General features: G+C 50.6%; 10 protein-coding genes across 10 annotated transcripts; 5 read left to right on the top strand and 5 right to left on the bottom strand.

Moving 5' to 3' along the window:
• Positions 1 to 1,574: 1,574 nt before the first annotated feature.
• On the top strand, positions 1,575 to 4,127 carry YALI1_D11722g (uncharacterized protein; the record flags this gene model as incomplete). Its single annotated transcript, XM_502611.3, has 1 exon — positions 1,575 to 4,127. The coding sequence occupies one exon, from the start codon at positions 1,575 to 1,577 to the stop codon at positions 4,125 to 4,127; it is 2,553 nt and encodes an 850-aa protein (XP_502611.1).
• Positions 4,128 to 4,469: 342 nt separating this feature from the next.
• YALI1_D11686g (uncharacterized protein) lies at positions 4,470 to 5,210 on the bottom strand (the record flags this gene model as incomplete). The annotated part of the gene is made up of 1 exon (XM_502610.3): positions 4,470 to 5,210. One exon carries the CDS (start codon positions 5,208 to 5,210, stop codon positions 4,470 to 4,472), a length of 741 nt encoding a protein of 246 aa, XP_502610.1.
• Positions 5,211 to 5,864: 654 nt separating this feature from the next.
• On the bottom strand, positions 5,865 to 7,196 carry YALI1_D11666g (uncharacterized protein; the record flags this gene model as incomplete). Its single annotated transcript, XM_502609.3, has 1 exon — positions 5,865 to 7,196. One exon carries the CDS (start codon positions 7,194 to 7,196, stop codon positions 5,865 to 5,867), a length of 1,332 nt encoding a protein of 443 aa, XP_502609.3.
• A 99-nt stretch (positions 7,197 to 7,295) lies between these two features.
• On the bottom strand, positions 7,296 to 8,510 carry YALI1_D11653g (uncharacterized protein; the record flags this gene model as incomplete). Its single annotated transcript, XM_502608.3, has 1 exon — positions 7,296 to 8,510. One exon carries the CDS (start codon positions 8,508 to 8,510, stop codon positions 7,296 to 7,298), a length of 1,215 nt encoding a protein of 404 aa, XP_502608.3.
• Positions 8,511 to 9,491: 981 nt separating this feature from the next.
• Positions 9,492 to 9,757, top strand: YALI1_D11641g (uncharacterized protein; the record flags this gene model as incomplete). The annotated part of the gene is made up of 2 exons (XM_068282658.1): positions 9,492 to 9,625; positions 9,670 to 9,757. 2 exons carry the CDS (start codon positions 9,492 to 9,494, stop codon positions 9,755 to 9,757), a joined length of 222 nt encoding a protein of 73 aa, XP_068138759.1.
• Positions 9,758 to 9,771: 14 nt separating this feature from the next.
• YALI1_D11633g (uncharacterized protein) lies at positions 9,772 to 10,452 on the bottom strand (the record flags this gene model as incomplete). Its single annotated transcript, XM_502607.1, has 1 exon — positions 9,772 to 10,452. One exon carries the CDS (start codon positions 10,450 to 10,452, stop codon positions 9,772 to 9,774), a length of 681 nt encoding a protein of 226 aa, XP_502607.1.
• A 306-nt stretch (positions 10,453 to 10,758) lies between these two features.
• Positions 10,759 to 11,487, bottom strand: YALI1_D11623g (uncharacterized protein; the record flags this gene model as incomplete). Its single annotated transcript, XM_502606.3, has 1 exon — positions 10,759 to 11,487. The coding sequence occupies one exon, from the start codon at positions 11,485 to 11,487 to the stop codon at positions 10,759 to 10,761; it is 729 nt and encodes a 242-aa protein (XP_502606.1).
• Positions 11,488 to 12,411: 924 nt separating this feature from the next.
• On the top strand, positions 12,412 to 13,653 carry YALI1_D11614g (uncharacterized protein; the record flags this gene model as incomplete). Its single annotated transcript, XM_502605.3, has 1 exon — positions 12,412 to 13,653. One exon carries the CDS (start codon positions 12,412 to 12,414, stop codon positions 13,651 to 13,653), a length of 1,242 nt encoding a protein of 413 aa, XP_502605.1.
• A 555-nt stretch (positions 13,654 to 14,208) lies between these two features.
• Positions 14,209 to 18,541, top strand: YALI1_D11592g (uncharacterized protein; the record flags this gene model as incomplete). The annotated part of the gene is made up of 2 exons (XM_066094313.2): positions 14,209 to 14,253; positions 14,624 to 18,541. The coding sequence occupies 2 exons, from the start codon at positions 14,209 to 14,211 to the stop codon at positions 18,539 to 18,541; spliced, it is 3,963 nt and encodes a 1,320-aa protein (XP_065950385.2).
• A 1,059-nt stretch (positions 18,542 to 19,600) lies between these two features.
• YALI1_D11542g (uncharacterized protein) lies at positions 19,601 to 20,890 on the top strand (the record flags this gene model as incomplete). The annotated part of the gene is made up of 1 exon (XM_502602.4): positions 19,601 to 20,890. The coding sequence occupies one exon, from the start codon at positions 19,601 to 19,603 to the stop codon at positions 20,888 to 20,890; it is 1,290 nt and encodes a 429-aa protein (XP_502602.4).
• Between the last annotated feature and the right edge of the window lie 45 nt (positions 20,891 to 20,935).

The following is a 20,935-nucleotide window of genomic DNA, read 5'->3' as shown; positions in this document are numbered from 1 at the left end:
TATATACCAATACAGCACAGCAGCAGTACTCTTTCGAGTCAGCCCAAATCTCCTCCATTTCCTCCAGAAACTCAAAATTAATTAACGTTGGATTTATTGACAATTTATTCGTCTCGACTGCGAATTAGCCGTGTAAATTAAAAATCCAGAGTTATGCACCATCATGCACGCTTAAAACTCTAACAAAAGCTTATTTGACTCGATTTTTTTCTGCTAAACTCAATTTACTGACTACCTGAGAAGTACGAGTACGAGTGAGTTGAAATCGATATGCAATGAAAAAGAGGCCATCTTACAGTAACAAACTGACATCGTCCCTGTCTGTGAACGACTTGAGTCGAATTTGAGCCGAATTTGAGCTGAGACCTCTCTCGCCACATCTTGTCTTCATCGTCTTCATCTTCGTCTTCACCTACCGGATAACTTGATCTTCTCCAATAGCTTCTAGTATACCAACAAAATGACATTGTGGAGGAGATGTCGAGGTACTGTTTACAGAGTTGAATAGCCAGTCCTCTCTGGACACGTGATTCCTCCCGACACTTGATTAAACCGGAATGAGCTCCAGAGTCAGTTTGAGACAGCCTTGCCGCGGAGATCTGCCTAGTCGACCTACCGCGTGGAACGGCCTGGATGATCATTGTCGATATACAGTACCGCGGAAAACTGCCTGATTCACTACTGTATGCTCTGTCGGAACTGGTCGTTGATATGGCCAGAAAACAACACTCCGGCCACCCACGGAACCATGCCAGAACGAGCTCGGTATAGGAGGGAAGGATTGGAGACAAGACGTGAATTCTCTCTCTTGTAATTGTTCGTGGGTCTAAGAATGAACATCTAGATGAACGCCTCTCAGCGCGGCTGTTTAAGACACACGCTAGAAAGGAGCCACTGGTAGAGTAAAACTCAAGCTGAGACGCGCTTTGGTTTCATTCTCGTACGAGTACAACCAACAATTGTACAAGTAGTTCTTCCTAGCACTGAGTAATTCTTCCTAGAGCGTCTCCTAGTGTGATTTTCCTTCTGGTTAGAATGTCTTTATAGGTGCTCCAATATGATCCAGTCCTACTCATTCAGGCTCAACTAAAGCTTAAGTAATTTTAGGGTCCCAGTTTCCACAAAAATGGCAATAAAATCATATTTTGTATGGAGAATATGGGAAATAATATAATTATTTTCATCAATATTCAAATTCCATACAATCTGAACCTTTCCCCATCTTTCTACCACCCCTGGAACACCATATTTGCACCCCCAGCCGAGTTTTCCTTAACAAGGTTTAACTAATCACCAGTCTCAGTCAGTGGCAAATACAAAGTCCATACCCGAGGATTATTGTCATGAACAACATTGCAACCAAGTCAGCTTCCAAAATCATCCCCCTCAAATGAATGAAATATACCGGAGGGTAGGATTTCGCCCCTTGTCCCCTTTCCAACTAATCCCAAGTAAATTACTCAACGGCCCGTCTATGCTTTGTGTTACCCTACCGAACCTTGAGGTTAAAAAATCGGACAGGCTGCATGAGCCTTCTAAAATTATTTTTCAGCTAACCATACAACCAGACAACCATGGGTAAAATTCAAAAGAAACACGGAAAAGGTCGATTGGATCACTACTATCGATTGGCCAAGGAGAAGGGCTACCGAGCGCGATCGTCGTTCAAAATCATCCAGATCAACCAGAAGTACGGCAAGTTTTTAGAAAAGTCCAAGGTGGTGATTGATCTGTGTGCTGCTCCTGGCTCGTGGTGTCAGGTGGCGTCGCAGCTCTGTCCCGTTAACTCACTCATCATCGGCTGTGATATTGTTCCCATCAAGCCGCTTCCTAACGTCATCACTTTCCAGTCAGATATCACCACTGACCACTGCCGACAGCAGCTTCGACAATACATGAAAACGTGGAAGGCGGACACAGTCATGCACGATGGTGCGCCCAACGTGGGTATGGCGTGGGCCCAGGATGCCTTCACGCAGTCCGAGCTGGTTCTGCAATCGCTCAAGCTGGCGGTGGAGTTCCTCAACAAGGGCGGAACCTTTGTCACCAAGGTGTTCCGATCCAAAGATTACAACAACCTCATGTGGGTGTTCCAGCAGTTTTTCGAGAAGGTGGAGGCCACCAAACCGCCCTCTTCGCGAAACGTGTCCGCCGAGATTTTCGTCGTCTGTCTTAAGTTCAAGGCTCCCAAGAAAATCGACCCCCGACTGCTGGACGCCAAGTACGTGTTCGAGGAGGTGTCTCAGGGCAACAACAACAACGAGGCCAAGGTGTTCAACCCCGAGGTCAAGCGACGAAAGCGAGAGGGTTACGAGGAGGGCGAGTACCTGCAACACAAGCGTCTGTCCATTCTGGACTTTATCACAGACTCTACTCCCATTGACAATCTGGGAGAGACCAACGAGATGACGTGGACCCCCAGATCCATCAAGGAGGGAGAGGTTGACGAGGAGGAAGAGAAGGAGAAGGATAAGGAGGCTCGAGACGAGCGGGGAAACGTCCAGTATGTGCTTGACGACAAGGTTTACTCGGACGAAGACGCTCTCAAGATGGTGTCCAAGCTGCCCCAGACCACCCCAGAGCTGCTCGAGTGTCTCAAGGATCTCAAGGTGCTAGGCCGAAAGGAGTTCCGGGCCATTCTCAAGTGGCGACTCAGCGCACGTGACCTTCTGCAGATTGACAAGCCCGAGGCCGGAGTGGAGGTTGAGGAGGAGGAGCTGGACGAGGACCAGCTGATTGACAAGGAGCTGTCTGAGCTTGGCGAGCGAGAAAAGGCCCGTAAGAAGCGGGAAAGACGACGCCGAAACGAAATGAAACAGCGAGAAATCCAGCGAATGCAGATGAACATGACCACCCCCACAGAGCTCGGTATCGAGGCTGCCAAAATGGAGTCACTGTTCAACCTGAAACAGGCGGAGCGAACCGGCAAGCTGAGCGAGCTGCAGAAGGGTAAGCGAAGCCATGTGAGCGAGACAGGCGACGAGCACGTGACTCTGGAAGAGGCCGAGCGGGTCGACTACGGCTCCGACGACGAGGCCAACGGTCTGGAGGATGAGCTCGAGTCCATGTACACCGAGTATCTGGAGAACAAGGCTGCTCGAACTGCCAAGAGTGTGGTTCAGCGAAAGAAAGCCAATGTTGAGACCGAGGAGTGGTTTGGTATTTCCGACAAGAAGGATGGTGACGAGTCTGACGGCGAAATGTCTGCTGACGATGTTGACATGGCCACCATTGACGATGGCGAAGACGAGGACGACGGCAAGACTGCCCGAACTCTCAACAACGGCAACATGTTCTTTTCCAACCCGATTTTCGACAATCTGGTGAACGCCGCCGTGGCCAAGACCGAGGCCAAACCCAAGGCTCTGGACCTGCTGGAGCCCGGAGCCAAGGACCTGATTGAGCTGGAGAAGGCCAAGAAGCGCAAGTACGCCAAGAAGAACGGTCTCGAATACTCCGACAGTGAAGACGAGGAGGACGATATCGTCATGGAGACCCAGAAGCAGGACGATTCTGACATTGAGTACGTGCATGGCGAGTCTGACTCCGACGACGAGCCCAACATTGATCTGGTGACCGACCAGGCCATGACCATGGCCCACCAGTTGGCCACCGGCCAGACCAACAAACACAAGCTCCAGGACGATGGCTACAACCGGTACTCGTTCCGAGACCTGGACGGCCTGCCCCAGTGGTTCCAGGACGACGAAAACAAACATAACAAGCTCAACAAGCCCATCACCAAGGAGGCTGTGGAGGCGCTTAAGCAGAAGATGAAGACTCTCAACGCCCGGCCCATCAAGAAGGTGTTGGAGGCCAAGGGCCGAAAGAAGATGCGAGCTCTCCGACGACTGGAGCAGATGAAGAAGAAGTCCGAGCTGATCAACGAAGATGGCGCGCGATCGGAGAAGGAGAAGGCCGATGACATTTCCAAGCTCATGCGAAAGCTCGCCAAGCCCCAGAAGTCCAAGAAGAAGACCGTCACCGTCGTCTACGCCGGAGGAAAGAACAAGGGTATTGCTGGCCGACCTAGAGGAGTCACAGGAAAGTATAAGATGGTTGATGGAACCATGAAGAAGGAGCAGCGTGCTATTCGACGAATTAAGAAGAAGATGGGCAAGAAATAGTCATATGGATAGAATTAATGGATGGTATTGTATTAGAATAGTGAGAGAGTGGATGTGATTGTTGGTGTTCAGTCAGTTGGACTGTATCTTTAGTTGAAATAGTTTTTTGGATCTACTTAGCATGAAAAGTCCACTGGGGGGCTCATTTCTGGTGTTCCTAACTTACTAGAGAAGAAAAGAGTGTGTCCTAGGATCACAGGGTACCTCTACTAAGTAGAATCAATCAACAGTTCTCCTTACTGATCCAGTCTCTTACTGGATGCGATCCACTACTCACCATATCAATCACCACTCACATCCGTAATCATGTATCTATTCATATTTACTACGAGGTGGCTCGCACTAGTTCTGCTCTCCCCCAGCCAGCGCAATGACTCCGCTGTTCTTCTCCACATCCTCGTCGGGCACAAAGAAGGCTCCTCCCAGGTAAATGGCTGGCTCCTCAATGTTGTTATGCTCGTAAGACAGCACACCGACTCCTCCTGCCTCGAGAATCAGAGCCGGGTTGATGGTGATGTCTCCGTTGACCCATCGCAGAGCAAAGACTCGCAGGATGTGGCCGTGTGCGAACACCATGACGTCGCAATGCTCCTTGCCCTCGTCGAGCGCCTTCTTGTGGATCACCCGGATCTCCTTGATGAGCTCGTCCACTCGCTTCTGCACCTGTTGGGGCGACTCTCCGTCCTCGCAGCCGTCGGACCAAATGTTCCACTTGTGGCCGTCCTTGTCGATGCCTCGCGCGGTTCGGTCGGCCCGGATTTCGGCTGACTTTCGGCCCTCGTACTTGCCGTAGTCCCACTCTCGAATGTCTTCGGTCACGGTCTGGGGGATCTTGGCGAGAGCCTCGGGCTCGTCCTCAAAAAAGAGCTTGAGCGTCTGCTGGGCACGAGATCGGGGCGAAACAAAAATGTGCTCCACGTACGCCGGGTTCACCAGCCGGTTTCGGCCCACCAGCGCCCGTCCCGTCGCTCGCACTCGCTTGACTCCGTTCTCAGTCAATGGCAGATCAGTCACCGACGTGTGTTGGCCGGACTTTGACCATTCGGTCTCGCCGTGTCGTACAAAGATAACTCGAGGGGCCATTGTGTGTGTGTGATGTGTGTGTGTGTGTGTGGGTGGTTTGTTGATGTGTACTTGCGTTTGGAGTGGTTGGAGGAAGAGAAAGAGTGGTCTTGGAGCACTCGTAGCAATCTTGGCAAGTTGCAATACCGCTTGCAGACAAACGCAACGGCTATTTAATGTTCGGTGACGTCAGCTGGGTGGGCCCAAACTAAGTGTGGGGTTCGGGAGGGGCAAAAAAAAAAGCCTTGTCGCGGGGTTCAGAAAGAGGAGAATTTTCGATTCCGTGGAAAACCGCGCGAATTCAGACGGCTTTCTAATGATTCAGACCGATTCGCGTTTCTGGAGCGGAAAAAAACCGCAGTGACTAACAAACCTTAATTAGACGAGTCCATGCATAGACGCAACCAAATGCCGTTGCACACTTTTTTAGGCTCGTCCAGTTATTCCGAGGCGGTTGCAAAGAGTCCTAGGTTTCGACCGAAAATTTGGAGCAAATCGGGCTTCTCCAAGGCAAGGCTTGCAGAAGGCACCAAGAACCTTGTCTACGAGTACAGTATAAGCATAATTGATTACATAACCACATTACACATAGCATGCTGTAGATCCGTGTTCACTCAGTCTTAGATCACGCAGTCTTCACAGTCGTGTTTACTCTGTGATTGCTCAGCCCTATCTCTACAATTGCATCTCAATCTGAGGAGCCTTCTCTCCATTGAGCGCAGTCTCGGCCCTGCCCTTCCATGGTGTGGACAAAAGCCGCTGAAGAAACAGGTCCCGGAATTGTGCAGACTCGGGATTCAGGTCCTGCAGCTCCAACTCGCTGTCAATCAAGCTGGGGAACGACAGAAGCCGCTGCATGCCCCACTCCGTCTCGGACAGCGCCAAAAGAAGCGTGTATCGGGCCATAAACGGCAGGTTTGCGATAGTCGAAGAGCTCTCGAGACCCTGAAGGAGCACAAACGTCGGCTGGTAAGACGACAGATGCACATAGACCTCGAGAGTCTCGACCTTGAGAGGCACGGTCCGCACAGCATCCGAATAATGCTCCTTGATGTATTCAGGGTCCAGATTGGCGAGGAACTCGTAGTCCAGTCCCCGCTCCTTGTCAACAATGAACCTCTTACCCAGCTTGAGCTCCGTGTCGAGTTGCCACACAGTGTCGGGGTCTTCAGTGGAAAGAACACCCGTCAACTGGACCAGAACAGAGTCAATTAAAGAGTTGAGAAGCTCATCGGGTTCAAACAAGGACATTAGATGCTTGACGGTGCCAGAGAGGGTCTGGATGAAAGATGCGTCGGCCCTGAATAGGTTCGTGTAGTACTCGATTAGCACGTACAAGGCCAGAGGATCGTCTCTGTACATGTCAAAGTCGCTGGTATCGTATAAATAGCTGGGGAACCGAAACTCGGACACCGTGTCAAGCAGTAGCCCCTGTAGTCGAGAAGCTGTCACCACCTCGGTCTTCATGGCTCGGAGAACCTTGAGACATGCAGGGTCGGAAGTGAGTCGTCTCTGAACCAATTGGCTGTCTGCGGACTTGACAAGTCCCACCAGGGCGGTATGAGCGGCCGAAACGACACCAACGGGAGAATCTGGATCGGCTAGAAGCACAAGTGCGTCGTATAGCAGTTCTGTTTGAGCCACCAGATCCTGTCTAAGCAAGCTCAGAAGAGCCTGTTGGAGAGCAGCAAGTCCGGAAATGAGTCCCTCATGGATCGCTTCGACGGGGATAATCTTAGCCAGCTCATCAAAGCTCTGATCATGTGCCAGAGTCTGCAGCAGCTCACTGGATTCGTCCACGCCCTGGCGAAGACTGGTTTCAATATAGGGCATCAGGTTGCTCAGAAGCTCGAGTTTGGTCTCGTTTGACTGCAGAGCAAGCTGCAATTGCAGCGAGTCCAGTGCCTTTGTGTCGTCAGTTTCCAGAGCGGTTTTGCATTCCTCAAACAGCGTCATTTTTGTGTGCGTGGTGGCGACGGTATTACCATGGTAGCTGTATATATGCATAGCGTGAACTTTATTTTCAAGGCGAGGCGTGCAATTATGTCCCAAGTAGGTCTCTTATCTCCGTTTAAGTCCGAAATGCAATTTATTGACTATATGTATCTAATAGATGTAAAAGAACGTGATATGGACCGTCAGGAGAGCCAGGAGGGTCTCTAGGACGGGTTTTAGTGGGCTTAGGGTTCGCTCAGAGCCATTTTCCTGGGCTGTAACGGATGCAGAAGGGGTGCTTGTACCGGAAGAGGCAGTGTTAGAGGCAGTATGACTAAGACTCTCGGGAGTCCACCAAGGTCCAGTTTGTTGCGTCCACCAAGGAGAAGATGGCTGGGACCACCAGATTGTGTGTTCTGGGGCTCCTGATTGTGCCCCTTCCTGGGTTCCCGAGTCCGGAGTACGATGGACACCGTTCTCACCTGAAGGAAGAGCTCCTACGTTCCAAGCTGGGGATTCAGAGCCCGGGTCAGAAGTAGGGTCAGCAGGAGAAGCAGCTGATAGAGGAGAGCCTTTTGGGACGTCAGGAGTTGCGTTCTGAGCACCGGGCGTTACATTGGAGGCAGCATTGCCTCCTCCAACCACGTACGACGTAACATGATGGGTGACTGTGACTACCCCCGGAGTTGGTAGGTCCTGGGTGATTGTTCTGGTGGTGGTGACCTCGGAGACTTGGCTGCTGTCTTCCCCTGTGATGGTGACAATCTCCGTGACTGTTTTTGTGGATGCAGACTTGGATACCGAGGAGGCGTTTGCATCGGAAGTGGTGGAATCGGAAGTGGCTTCTGAGGTGGCTTCAGAGGTGGATTCCGATGGTTGTTCGTCTGTTGATGATTTGGTAGATTCGTTCGCTTCCGTGGTTTCACTGGCACTCTCCTCCAAGGCCCTCAATGCATCATCGTCCAATGGAGTAAGAATGGCTTCGAATGTCACTCCTCCGTCGCAGTTGGCGTCCATCCAGACCGACCAGCCGTTGTCGGACTCTGGACACGCTGTGAACTGCCAGTCGTTCGGGGGATCAAGCACGGAGTTCTTGAACAAAATCTGGGAGCCCCGAAAGTTGTCCGACTCGGCCAACTGCTCGCCCTCATTGAAGAGAATGCCGTGGGTGGAGTACAACGTGAGAATGCCGCCACGAAAAGTGAAGACACACGAATTTCCCGGCGGAAAAAGCAAGACGCCTTTGCCTCCAGATATGCAGATGGTCTTGTTGCCAACCCCGCGGTCTTCAGTTGTCGCCTTGAGGTTGAACTGGGCGTGGCAGAGAGAGCAGAGAGAGAGCAGCAACAAGACTCGTAGTAGAACAGCAAAGCGGATGTGAGCCATAGGTCGCCAGTTGGATGTGTCGTGTCACCTGTGTCATTGGCTAGACCAACCGGGTCACCTATATATTTGACCCTGTGACAGTTTCTGGCTCGTAATATGTTCTCCGGCCGTCCCGGACAATGTACATCACAGTACAGAATGGACTGATTGGAGTATGTATCTGGACAGATTCGGCAAGGGTCAAACAGTCTCGGCGCCCTGATATTATCTGTCATGCGTCAGTCGGACCTGTTCTTGTAGTGGAGTGCATGTACATGGCATGTCAGAGTGATGCTGTAGACATGTCAGATAGTGGATCCGCACCAGCACCTTCTTTCCACTGCACTTTACTTGTATCGTATCTTCATGACGATGATGGTTCAAAGAACATGTCGCCGTCTACCACCATTTACCGCCATCAGTCACAGTCATCATCTATCACCACCTGTAGTGACACTTCCTTTCAGGTCTCACAAATGTTACTCCAATACGAGTCTCGGAAATAGCTCCAATATGATGCCAACAACCTCAACAATAATTTCACCTCACGGTGTCAACTCCAGCACGATTTCACATGAAGGGGGTGACATATTTATTATTGGTCGTGATGGCGTCACTGTATTCAACTATCGTGATGGCGACACTGACCCTTGTACCGGTACAGTACGCTGTAGATGACGATAGACAGACACTCGACGGGGGACGTCTGATCATCGGTCGTAGTTGGATTCTTTCCGGCGGCAGTGGGGAACTCATTTACGTCTCTATTCGTGTACTACCCGATGCTAAGAGAGATAATATCGCGTTATTATTCAGACAATAGACGAGATATTAGCTCTTCTCTCGGGCTGTCATTGGGGTATTGTAGTCTCCCTGAAACAGTCCCCTGTATGGGGTACGGGGTTGAACTACAGCAGCACTTGCCGTTAGAGCCAACCTCTCCATAAATAGAATAACTTATATAATACAAATGTCTGTACTCAACGGGAGTGGACTGTGGAAATGCACGAGTGTACGATGCTGTACTGTATGTACTGCTGTACTGGTACTGCACTTACTTCCTCCAGAGGTGGAGCTGTAGACCATTGGAACTCAGAACTCTCACTCATTGTGACATCTGTTCATCTACAGCGTCTGTAGATCAATGGAGGTAATTGTGGCTCACAGAGAAACAAGAGAGATGTTCACCGACTAGAACAGTAGTTCCATCATCGGCTGAAATAACAGATCGGTCTCATCAGCGACAGCACAATGACTCCGCCGTGTAATGACCACCATTCACCTACTTCTTCCTTTCGGGAGATAAGGCCCGGTTGAAACCGCCCACTCGGTTCATGTACTGTCGGTACTGGGTGGCCTTGGGTTTAGACACTGCTCCGACCTGGTTTCCAGCCACCTTTTTGTGCTTGGTGGTGCCAAAAGACGCCGACGACAAGCCCATCATTCGTTGCAACTCTTCGTCCGAGTCATTGGCCGCTTCCTCAGGCTCCTGGGCCTTCTTTTTGTTCTTAGACTTGGAAGCAGTCTCAGCGCCAATAGTAGCAGGTTTCTCGGTCTTTTGGTCAACCTTTTCTTCGACCTTTTCTTCGACCTTGTCCTCCACTTTGTGTTGTGGCACCTGTTCAGCTCGCTCAACTCTCTCATTCCTCTCAACTCTCTTGTCAGCCTTGAAACTGTCTCGAGGAATGTCTCTGCCGAAATCATCGGTCAAGCGTTCATTCCGGCCATGATCACCAGGTCTTCTAAGTCGAGAATCCCGCTCATCACCACGATACAGGTCGCTTTCACGGTACCTGTCTCGTTCTCTGTATCCTTCTCTTCCTCTTCTGTAGTCGTCTCGTCTGTCGTCAGATCTATCGTCTCTATCGCCTCTATCGCTTCTGTCGTTGCGACCAAAGTCGCCGTAGCTGCGGGGAGCAGGCCGCTTGTTGCGTGGCGAAAGAGATCGTCGTCGTCCAGACATTGTGGGTGTATGAAAGTGGTTTTTCAGATTCAAAAGTTCCCTTTCTATATATTGTAAATAGAGTTTGTCTTGCAGGTAGGCAGTTAATGACATTTAGTTAGGATTACTTAATATATAGTTGGCTAAATAGTTGAATTTTAGACATTCTTTACCCAACATCAAAGTACTGCCTGTAGTGGAGAGACACCTGATTACAGACAGACCTCAGCCATCAGAATTATCAGTTTCGCATAAATAAATAACATTAGTATAGTTGTACAGATAATATAGCAGATTCCATCCCCCATACATACCTACCGTCGTCCTCTACCCCCTCTCCTTACGCTTGTTCAAGGCATTCTGAACAAGAGAGTCCCACTTGGATTTCATTTTTGTCATCTGGGCGTTGAGTTTTTCGTTCTCGGCCCGCAACTGGGCGTTTTCAGCCCGCAGATCTCTCATCGTCGCCTCGTTATGCTCCGTCAGCTCCGTCCGTAGCTTGGTACCGAGACTCTGCAACGACGTGGAACGCATCTGGGCATTCCGCTCCAGCGCTTTGACATGCACTTTCAGACGCGATACCGTCTGTTGCAAGTCCTCCGTCTCCGACATGGGCGCGTCGAATTCAAACTCCTGTTGATTGTTCATGGAGATGGATAGATTGACAAACCGGTCGATGATCTGGGCGAAATCCATGTCCGCACGCGACACCTCTCCTGTCACCAGCGCCGGTTGCTGTTGCTGTTGCTGTTGCTGTTGCTGTTGCTGTTGCTGCTCCAACTCTTCTGCTTCCTCCTCATCGATTCTTGCAATTCGCGATAACCGTGAATTCTCAAGGCCCTCGAGTTTAGACGACTCGCCAAGATGGTGCGCATACATGGTATCGAGCGCCCGTTGAACCGACGCGTTGGAGGACAGTTTCTTGGCCTGTAGCAGCTGAGAAGCGGCCTCCTTGTGTTTCTCTATCGCCTTACCATAGTCTTTGTTGGCGACGGCCGTTTGCGCCGACTTGGCCAGTGAATACGCCTTGTTGAGCGCGGCTTCCGGTTGTGACATGCAAACTGGCAGGTGGACGGTATTAGTACTGATGGTGTCTCTTTGGTGATCAGCTCACGCCGTCGTCATAATAGTCAAGTGACTTGATAGCTGAATTAGGTTTAGATAGTGATAGTGACTGATTATTAATAAAAAAGAAAAAAGAAGAAAGAAAGAAGAAAAAAAAGAAAGAAAAATAAAAAAAATAAAAAAACCAACACGATTGATCTGTGTACAGAAATGGGATTTGGTGATTAATAAACGAAATGAGAGGATCCTTACTTACATAATCGACACTGTGTTCGTCTTGTACATACCGGTGTAGAACACTTGGACCACTGTATGTCAACCAACGCCATCGCTGACATAAGCAAAAGTGGCAACCGGTGGCGTGCTGTGACATATATACAAATAATGACTAATCAGAGATCACGAGTGACGTGATTAATGGCCAGATCAAGACCTTTTGATAACGTAAGACGTACAGACTCACCAATATCAGTGTTGGAAGACTCAAGAAGAAGTGTGTCTGATTGATTTAACCATATATAATTAATACTAATTATATTAATGGTTGGTTGGATGAGGGCTATAACTTTGGAGCCAAAGGAGTATATCCAAACAACGGCAATTGACGGTATTTCCAAAACAAAAAACACAATATTACGAAATCACGTGATTTTACGTCGAGCTGTGTCTTTGGATTTTCGATAGCGTCTCTAGATCGTCTGCGACAGTCTTCCTTTGGTGTCCAGTGTTGCTCTACCACTTCAGTGGCAATTAAGGTTTCTCGAACAGTGTGTCCACCACATCACCGCAGGGCACCTCTCTCAGCTCACAACCAACACTCCAACTAGACCATCATCACAATCCGTGTTAGCTCTGTGCCCGCACTTTTTATTCTAGACACCACCGCTACGCACACATAAGACTCTGCCCGTGACAATGGAAGACCTAGATTTCGACATTGCGTCCAACTCGACCCAAGACATTCTCAACCGCAAACGGCTTCTGGAGAATGAAATCAAAATCATGAAGTCCGAGTTCCAGCGGCTCAGCCACGAGCGCAACACCATGAACGAGAAGATCAAGGACAACGCGGACAAGATTGAAAACAACAAGGTGCTGCCGTATCTGGTTGGCAACGTGGTGGAGCTGCTGGACATGGAGGGCGAGGTGGCCGAGGAGGGCGCCAATGTTGACGTGGAGGCGTCTCGAGTCGGCAAGTCTGCTGTCATCAAAACGTCCACCCGACAAACGGTGTTTCTGCCGCTCGTGGGACTCGTCGATCCTGAAACTCTCAAGCCCGGCGATCTGATTGGAGTCAACAAGGATTCGTTTCTGATTCTGGACACCCTGCCCGCAGAGTACGACTCGCGAGTCAAGGCCATGGAGGTGGACGAAAAGCCCAAGGAAACCTACGCAGACATTGGAGGTCTTGACAAGCAGGTGGAGGAGCTCGTGGAGGCCGTGGTACTGCCTCTCAAGCAGGCTGAAAAGTTCAAGCAACTCGGCATCAAGCCCCCAAAGGGCGCTCTCATGTACGGCCCTCCCGGAACCGGAAAGACTCTGCTGGCCCGAGCCTGTGCCGCCCAATCTAACGCCACTTTCCTGAAGTTGGCTGCGCCCCAGCTGGTTCAGATGTTCATTGGTGACGGTGCCAAGCTGGTGCGAGACGCCTTTGCTCTGGCCAAGGAGAAGGCCCCCACCATCATTTTCATCGACGAGCTGGATGCCATTGGAACGAAGCGATTCGACTCGGACAAGTCCGGAGACCGAGAGGTGCAGAGAACCATGTTGGAGCTGCTCAACCAGCTGGACGGTTTCGGATCCGACGACCGAGTCAAGGTCCTTGCCGCCACCAACCGAGTCGATGTGCTGGATCCCGCTCTGCTTCGATCCGGACGTCTTGACCGAAAGATTGAGTTCCCTCTGCCTTCCGAATCGGCACGAGCCGACATTCTGCAGATCCACTCGCGAAAGATGACCTGCGACGACTCCATCAACTGGATGGAGCTGGCACGATCTACCGACGAGTTCAACGGAGCACAGCTCAAGGCTGTGACTGTGGAGGCGGGTATGATTGCGCTTCGGTCTGGCAAGAACAAGATCACCCACGAGGACTTTGTTGAGGCCATCACCGAGGTCCAGGCACGAAAGTCCAAGTCCGTGTCTTTCTATGCATAAGTATGTTATATACCTAATCTGATGAAATTGTACGAGTCGTGAGAGGCTGCAAAGACACCTGTATAAATGCTGTACCCGTGGTTTGCGATTTTTCAACGCTTTAACATGATTTCTCACTAAGAAAACATGCTTTATTTATGATGTCATTTCGTAGGGAACAAGCCCCTTCTTATTTCAGAGATCAGTGGAAAATAAAAACAAAAAAAACAGTCCTTGCTCTCAAACAAGAAGCAAAAGACACAAACACAACTGACATCTATATAATAAGCTGTCCGTCTCCATCCTCGCGTCCACCTCACCTTGTCCGGTCCGGTTCTAAACGATTGCGTGGTATGTCGTTATACTTCACTTTAGCTCCGGTTGTCAAAGGGAACATGCATAGACCACGCTCGTCTTGGCCAAACCGTAAGTTTACGCTCCAGTTTGCATCTCCACTTACGATAGTCGACAGGAACACAACTGGGCTGAATACGACGAGACCGAGAGCGCACAAACGCCCACAGACACAGAAACAAAACACACGACCGTTGGGACTTGGCACGAGCATGCAAAGCCATGTTTCTCAATCTATCTAAGGCACAATCAAACGTGCTTTTTGTGGTGAGTATCGGACGATTGGACAGGACGATTGGACAGGACGCTTGGACAGGACGCTTGGACAGGACGACTGGACAGGGGTGTAAGATGAGGGATGACTAGGAGGTTGTCGTTCCAGTGGGAGGGACCGTCGTGAAACGCTTTGGACGGCGGAACGACAATTTTCGTGTGATGACATGGTCTAACTTGTTGTGTTGATCTCATTTACACGTCTGTTCACCCAACAGCCAGCATCTACTACACGTCCGAGCTGAGTGTTGTTCGTCTGTGACACACTCACCCTGGTGATCTGTTGGATGTTTTCTCCAGATCTGCCGGCTGTTGTGTTGTAGTGGTCTGGGACCACTCCTTTCCACACCATGTACTAACCCAGGGGAAATACACAACCATACCCTACAGGACGTATATATGTCTACAAGGAAATGAGACGTCATTAAAAGAAGCGGAATGGGCCATCAGAAACGACAACCCAAGGGCATTGGTAAAGAGCTACAACAAAGAGCTATGGACTTTCACTTTACAGGAAGGGGTGACCCCCCCGTCCGCACTAGACCGGTTTCAACTAACCGAAACCACCACAGGAGTGTTTCTGCCGTCAACAACCACGCCGTCGTCACTGACAATGACCAAGCAGCTGACTCCACCAGGCTACGTAGCCTTGATGCTTGCTATCGAGGCCATGATACAGGAGGCCCTCAAGCGGGACGATCACTATGTCCCTTTTGGAAATAATCTCATCCTGCCCGTCACAGGCGATCTGTTGCATCTGGATGCTCGTCTGACTCCCGGAGGCGACTTGCTGTTGCAAATGTACCAACAGGAGACCGAGTGGGAGATGTTTGGCAAGCGAAAGAGGGATGTGGCCAATGAGATTGTGGGTACCAAGGTTGTGGTGGCTCCCACGCTGGTGGAGGGAGTGGTTGAGAATTCCACCAACCAGATCCCGGACAACTTGCCGGTGCTTCTGGAGATGTTGGACTGCCTCTGCAGCGTGCGTCTCCGAGCAAAGAAGCAGTGGACTGCTGTGCGAATTGATACAGAGGTGTTACTCTGGCCAACAGAACTGTTGTTCGTAGACAGAAAGTCTGCCACTGGGAAGCTAGAGGACGAGGGCAAGGATGCATTGTTGTGGACGGAAGACATTCTTGATTCTGTCTTCGAAGCCACTCAGTTGATTCGAAGGGGAGAAAGCGGTGTTAATACCAACGAGTCTACAGCTGCTCAGCCACAACCGGCACAGAACGGTACCAATAGCATGGCACCAGCTGCTGGTACTACGAATGCTACCACCCAAAGGAACGAGGAGAACAAACAGATTTATCCTACTCCTCCCGAGGCTCCTAAACGGGTGGATGAGGCAACAGATTTTGCCTGGGATACTCCTGGAGCGAGCAACGGCGCCAGCGGGGGCTGGGGAGAGCTGGACGAAGAGCTTTTCGGAGGAGACGAGGTCACTGAAGCAGATTTTAACTTCTTCGACGATATGGGTGGAGACAAGAATGACACTGATGGAGACAACGACAATGGTAACGATAATGACAATGACAAGGCTGATGCGATGGATGTGGATGTGAAGGAGGAAGCGAAGAAAGAGGAGATGATAAAAAAGGAAACAAAGGAGGAGGTGCCCGTGAAGGAAGAGGTCCAAGAGGAAGAGCCAGACGAGTCAGCAACAACGGCAGCATTACTAACAAACAATCCAGCTGAAGAAAAGGCTGTAGTTCACGGCGTTAACGACTCTTCCACAGTCAACGGAGCAGTTGATGCTGCTGTCAGTGCGACTGTGGTCTCATCTGTACCTTATCTTCCTTCTGACTTTGACCAGCTGATTGTCAACCCCGCTGAGCAACGGACTTTTGCTCTGGTGGAGTTCAATCGGGAGGCGGAGCAGCGTCTGAACGACAAGTATGCTGCCGGAGGACGATTCTTTGTGCCTGACGACAGCAGTAGTGACAATGAGGGATCGTCTGACAACACTGGCGACTCTTCTGACAGCGGAGATGGCAGCGAAAGTGTGCCACGGGATGTGAAGCGCCAAAAGGTCGATGAAGGGACACTTTCTGACCAGACTGACGAGCCAGAGATCGACGCCAAGCAGCTTCACCAACAGTGGAGTGCGATTCTCAACTACAATCACGACGACAAGCCTGCCAAGAAGATTGACTCCAGCAACGATACCACCAACAGCGACGGTAACAGCAACAACAGCAACTACGAAGAGGCTGTTCAGCGATTGGCAGAGCAGGTGGTTTGGGATAACTCATGCTACAAGGGTCTAGTTCCCCAAGAGAACTACTACCGACCACCCTCAGCACGCTTCGTCAAGGTCGTTGAACAGGTGTTTGGAGATACCAGCAAACGTCTTTCGTTGATTGATTTTGCCAAGATGAGCGACAAGGGCGGACAGCAGCAGCCAGGAGTTGGGATGCCCATCAACGCTGCCGCAGGAACCGCTGGGGGAGGACCAGGAACACCGGTCACTGTTTCTAACGCCTCCGGTGTTCCCTCTGGATCTTCTGGCGCTCAAGCTAGTCAGATGGGCGCTTTAGCGGTGGGATCCGCTCTTTCTCCTTCAAGAGGAGCGACTCCTCAACCCGAGGGCTCTTCTCCTGAAACCAGACCTTCCAACTGGACTCCTGGAATCACCTCTCAGGTAAATTCCGCTGCATCTTCCCCAGTTCCGCTGCAACAGCATCAACAACAACAGCAATCCTTCAGTCCCATGTCTCCACAAACTCCAGCTCAGGCTCCTGTTCCGTCAGCCAATTCGTTTGCCAACGCAGCGAACGCCGCACCCACACAGCGTCTAGCAACTCCTATGTATTCTTTCATGCGAGGAGGCAGCTTGATCAAGGCTCAACCTCCAATTCTGCGGTTTTGGAGCACTTTCGGCCTCTCTCCTAGAAATGGGCCCAAGCCTCTGACACTGACACTTATTTATCCCAGTGGAACTGCCATTGGAGACGCAGCGGCAGCCTTTCTGATCAGTTTCAAAATGTGCTATGAGGGGTGTGGATTCGGTCTAGTCACTTTGGGGGGAAGCAACGGCACTGGGGTCGTTTCGTCGGACTACAAGAACTTGGATGTTTCTCGAGAAGGAGTTCTGCTTGTGTCCAACCCATACAATGACGTTTTGGGGTTCTTAAATCTTGCAAAGGCTGCGGCTGCCGGTTCCAAAACCGCTACCTCTACGTCTACAATTCTTACATTGCCCTGTTCCATTTTTGCCTCTTATACTGCTCTGAGAGCGCCTTCAGCGATGCTTCTGGCTGCTCTCTGCAGGAACCTCTATGACCACCTACCCCCTACGTCTACCAAGCGTCGTTACGGGTCAGTAATTCAACGGCAGGCTCCTGCTTGTGTGATTTCCAAGCCCGTGCCTCCGTTCATCAACTTCAAACTACTGGCCAACACGCCCGACTCGGTCATCAACGAAGACTCGCTGTTGCATGTCGCATATGCTGCTTCGAACCGGTGGATTACTTGTGCCTGGTCAGACCAATGGGGCGAGCTGGCAAAGGTCAAGGTCTTTTGTCTGCAGTCCGAGTCTGGACCTCTGCGGACTCTCGAGGAGGTGTGCACCGAGATTTGGGAGACTACCCTGCAACTAAACGGTAGCACTGATGTGCGGTCTGTGGCCGTGGCCAAGCTAGGGGGGATGCTAGACGACGAGCTGGCGATGTGGTTGCGGGTTTCCAGTGTCACTCGCGGCCGAAGAATCACGCCCTTCTTCCTGGTGGTGGACAACAGACCTTCAATGGTTGTCACAGGCTCCGACGATGGGTCCAAGGGAGGCAATGTGGCTGGGGGACCTGCTCCTGCGCCCCCAACGGGTGCTGCAGGAGCTGCATCTACAGGTTCGGCACCCATGTCGACACCCTTCAGAGACACAGATTCTCCGGACATTTACAACCACGTGACTACCCCGTCTGTGGGCGAGGACAAGATTGATTACGACGACATGTCAATTGTGGATGTTCATGACGAGATCCACTCGGTGACGCTCAACCACAGACAGCCTCTCACGATGCACAGCACCCGACTAGGTCTCGCCACGGGCTACCTTGTTAAGACGTCACCTCTGAATCCCAACCAGCTGTTGGTTTTCTCGCTGACGTTTGTGAACTGTCCCTGCGTGGTCATGCATGTGGCGATGAAGCATTTCCTGCGCCAGTACCGCAATTTGATTTCTCTGGCTGCTACCACAGGTGTGTGTGATCCTGAGTACGCTATTGTTCCATGGCATGTGGAGGCCGTCGATAAGATGATGCGGTTGGTCGAGGAGCTGTAGAGGAGGACATGAGGGCTGACGCAATGAAACGAAACGAACCGGACTGAACTGGACCGAAACGAACCGAAACGAACCGAAACGAACCGAAACGAACTCGCTGTATGTATAGTTTAGAGTATTTATTTAATTGATGATTAATTGAACGGCGTGTGGATGTTTAAATGAAGCAAGAACGTCCTTTCTATCCCACGCCGAACCTCAACAGAATGATGTCGTGTTGAATGATGTCGTACCGAATACAACACAGATCTTACACTGGGCCTGTACCGATGTTTTGGTTGCAGTCAAATAGCGCACTGCCCAACAAGGAGGTGCCAGAGTAGAGCAGGTAAATGAAACTGTCTTAGAGTGATCATATATGTCCATAGTAGGATTCAAGGGTGGAGACACTATCTAATCTGTAATATTTTAACTCAGTCTTGCGATTAGATTGTTCTACATACTGTAGGGTACCCCGAGCGACCTTGTACATTGGCTTGTGGTTGGCAGCTTCTTGCTTGTCTTTTTTCGAACAAAGTACCAATGGATGAAAGAAGCCAAAAAGAACCAGACCGTTTGAATATACCGCCTTGTGTGGGATTCTAGATGGTTGGTCCATTCATCCCTCATGCTTTTCAGATCTGAAACTTGGTGCCGGGGTAGGTTATGCTTAACTGCTCGAGATGGGTATTTGGGTGGGCATATACAGTAGATACTGTAGTATTAAAAAAGACTCTTATTATTTAATCAGTTGACTCCTCAACGTGGTTATTCAATGGTTGTGTCCACCTCCACCTCATCTGGTTCAGTTAAGTTTGTACTGGTTGCTGTTTGCTATCATAAAACTCGGGATTATGGGTCAAGACAGGGTGGAGTTTGGGTTGTCCGTCTTTTTCAGTTATTTCGTTCTTTAGAGATGGTTCTATGGCGCTTCTATCGTATTGTTTCGTATTCTGGGACTTTCTGGGCGGATATGTAGAAGCAGCGTTGTTTGGTGTCAAACTGAGGCAACTATAGCGGCAAGAATGTCAAACAGCAAACAACAAGACAAATACCGGGTCCATCGATGCAGTGACTTCAATGAAAGCTTCTAGCATGTGTTCAAATCAAATAAATCAACTTGCCGGGTTTATTCTCGACCTCCACCTGAGTATATTTGTACTTCTAATGTTACAGTATAGTAGTGAGACTTTTTTGAACAGGGTCGTGGAGGGGTGGAGTGGAGCGAAAGGGCCTGAGAACCCCACGTGTAAAGTCATAAAACGGAGTACAAGAAGTCGAAGAAATTCCCCAGAGTCCTGGACCGTCAGCTTCAGCTTCTTCTTCGCCAGCTCTTTCTGCTCTTTCTCCTGCTTCGCCATGCTTCTCTCCTCTCTTGTCCTTTCAGCTCTCTCTCTGGTGTCTGTGACAGCTCAGAACGTTGTCCAGGCCACTCAGGACACCTGGGACCTGATCAACTACGCCGAGCATCTTTCAAGCCTTGCAATCTGCGGTGAGCCGTATGGTGTTATCTACAAACCGTTCCAGTGTGCCGGTAGATGCTCCGACTTCCCCGACATGGAGCTCATCACCCAATTCACCCCCCAGGATCCGTTGGATTTTTCAGTATCGGGTTTTCTGGCAGTAGACCACAAGCGAAAGGTCTTCTGGCATGTGTTCCGGGGCACGGCTACGCTCAACAACGGCCTCACTGACCTAAGAATTAAGCGACAGCCCCTAACATCCTGGAACACGGCTAAGATGGACTGTCCTGATTGCCAAGTGCACGTTGGCTTTCTACAGGCCTACAATCTGGCCTATAGTGAGGCAAAGGGCGCTATGGACGACACGTTCGCCAAGTATCCTGACTATCAGGTCATTGTCACTGGCCACTCTCTCGGGGGAGCAGCTACTTTCCTGCACGGAATCAACCTCAAGACCTCTGGATACGACCCTCTGGTTATCACGTCTGGTCAGCCACTCACCGGTAACAAGGCTCTGGCTGATTACAACGACAAGCTCTTCTTTGGAGACAACCCCGATTTTACTCACCAGGGTCCTGACCGACGATTCTACCGAGTCACCCACAAGGAAGACATTGTGCCTCGAATCCCCTTCTGGACCCCCTATCACCAGAGCGGAGGCGAGGTGTACATTGACTTCCCCGGAATCAACCCTCCTGTCAACACCCTCAAGGTCTGTGACGGCCAGCAGAATCCTCTGTGTTCCTTCTCCACCTCACTCGCCTCCACTGCCACCCAGGGTATCGTCGAGGCCGCCCATCTCATTTACTTTACCTTCTTTTTCCTCTGTAGTACCCTTCTCTACCCTCCTCTCAACTCCGATCTTCCTGTCGGAGTTTGGGGTAAGCCTTTGAACGGCACCATTTGAATACCGTACCCGCCAGGTTGGTAGCAATATTTGGACAGATTGGTA

This window comes from Yarrowia lipolytica, chromosome 1D (assembly GCF_001761485.1).
Source record: "Yarrowia lipolytica chromosome 1D, complete sequence".
Lineage (NCBI taxonomy): Eukaryota > Fungi > Ascomycota > Dipodascomycetes > Dipodascales > Yarrowia > Yarrowia lipolytica.
This window is presented reverse-complemented; position numbering and strand designations above follow the sequence as displayed.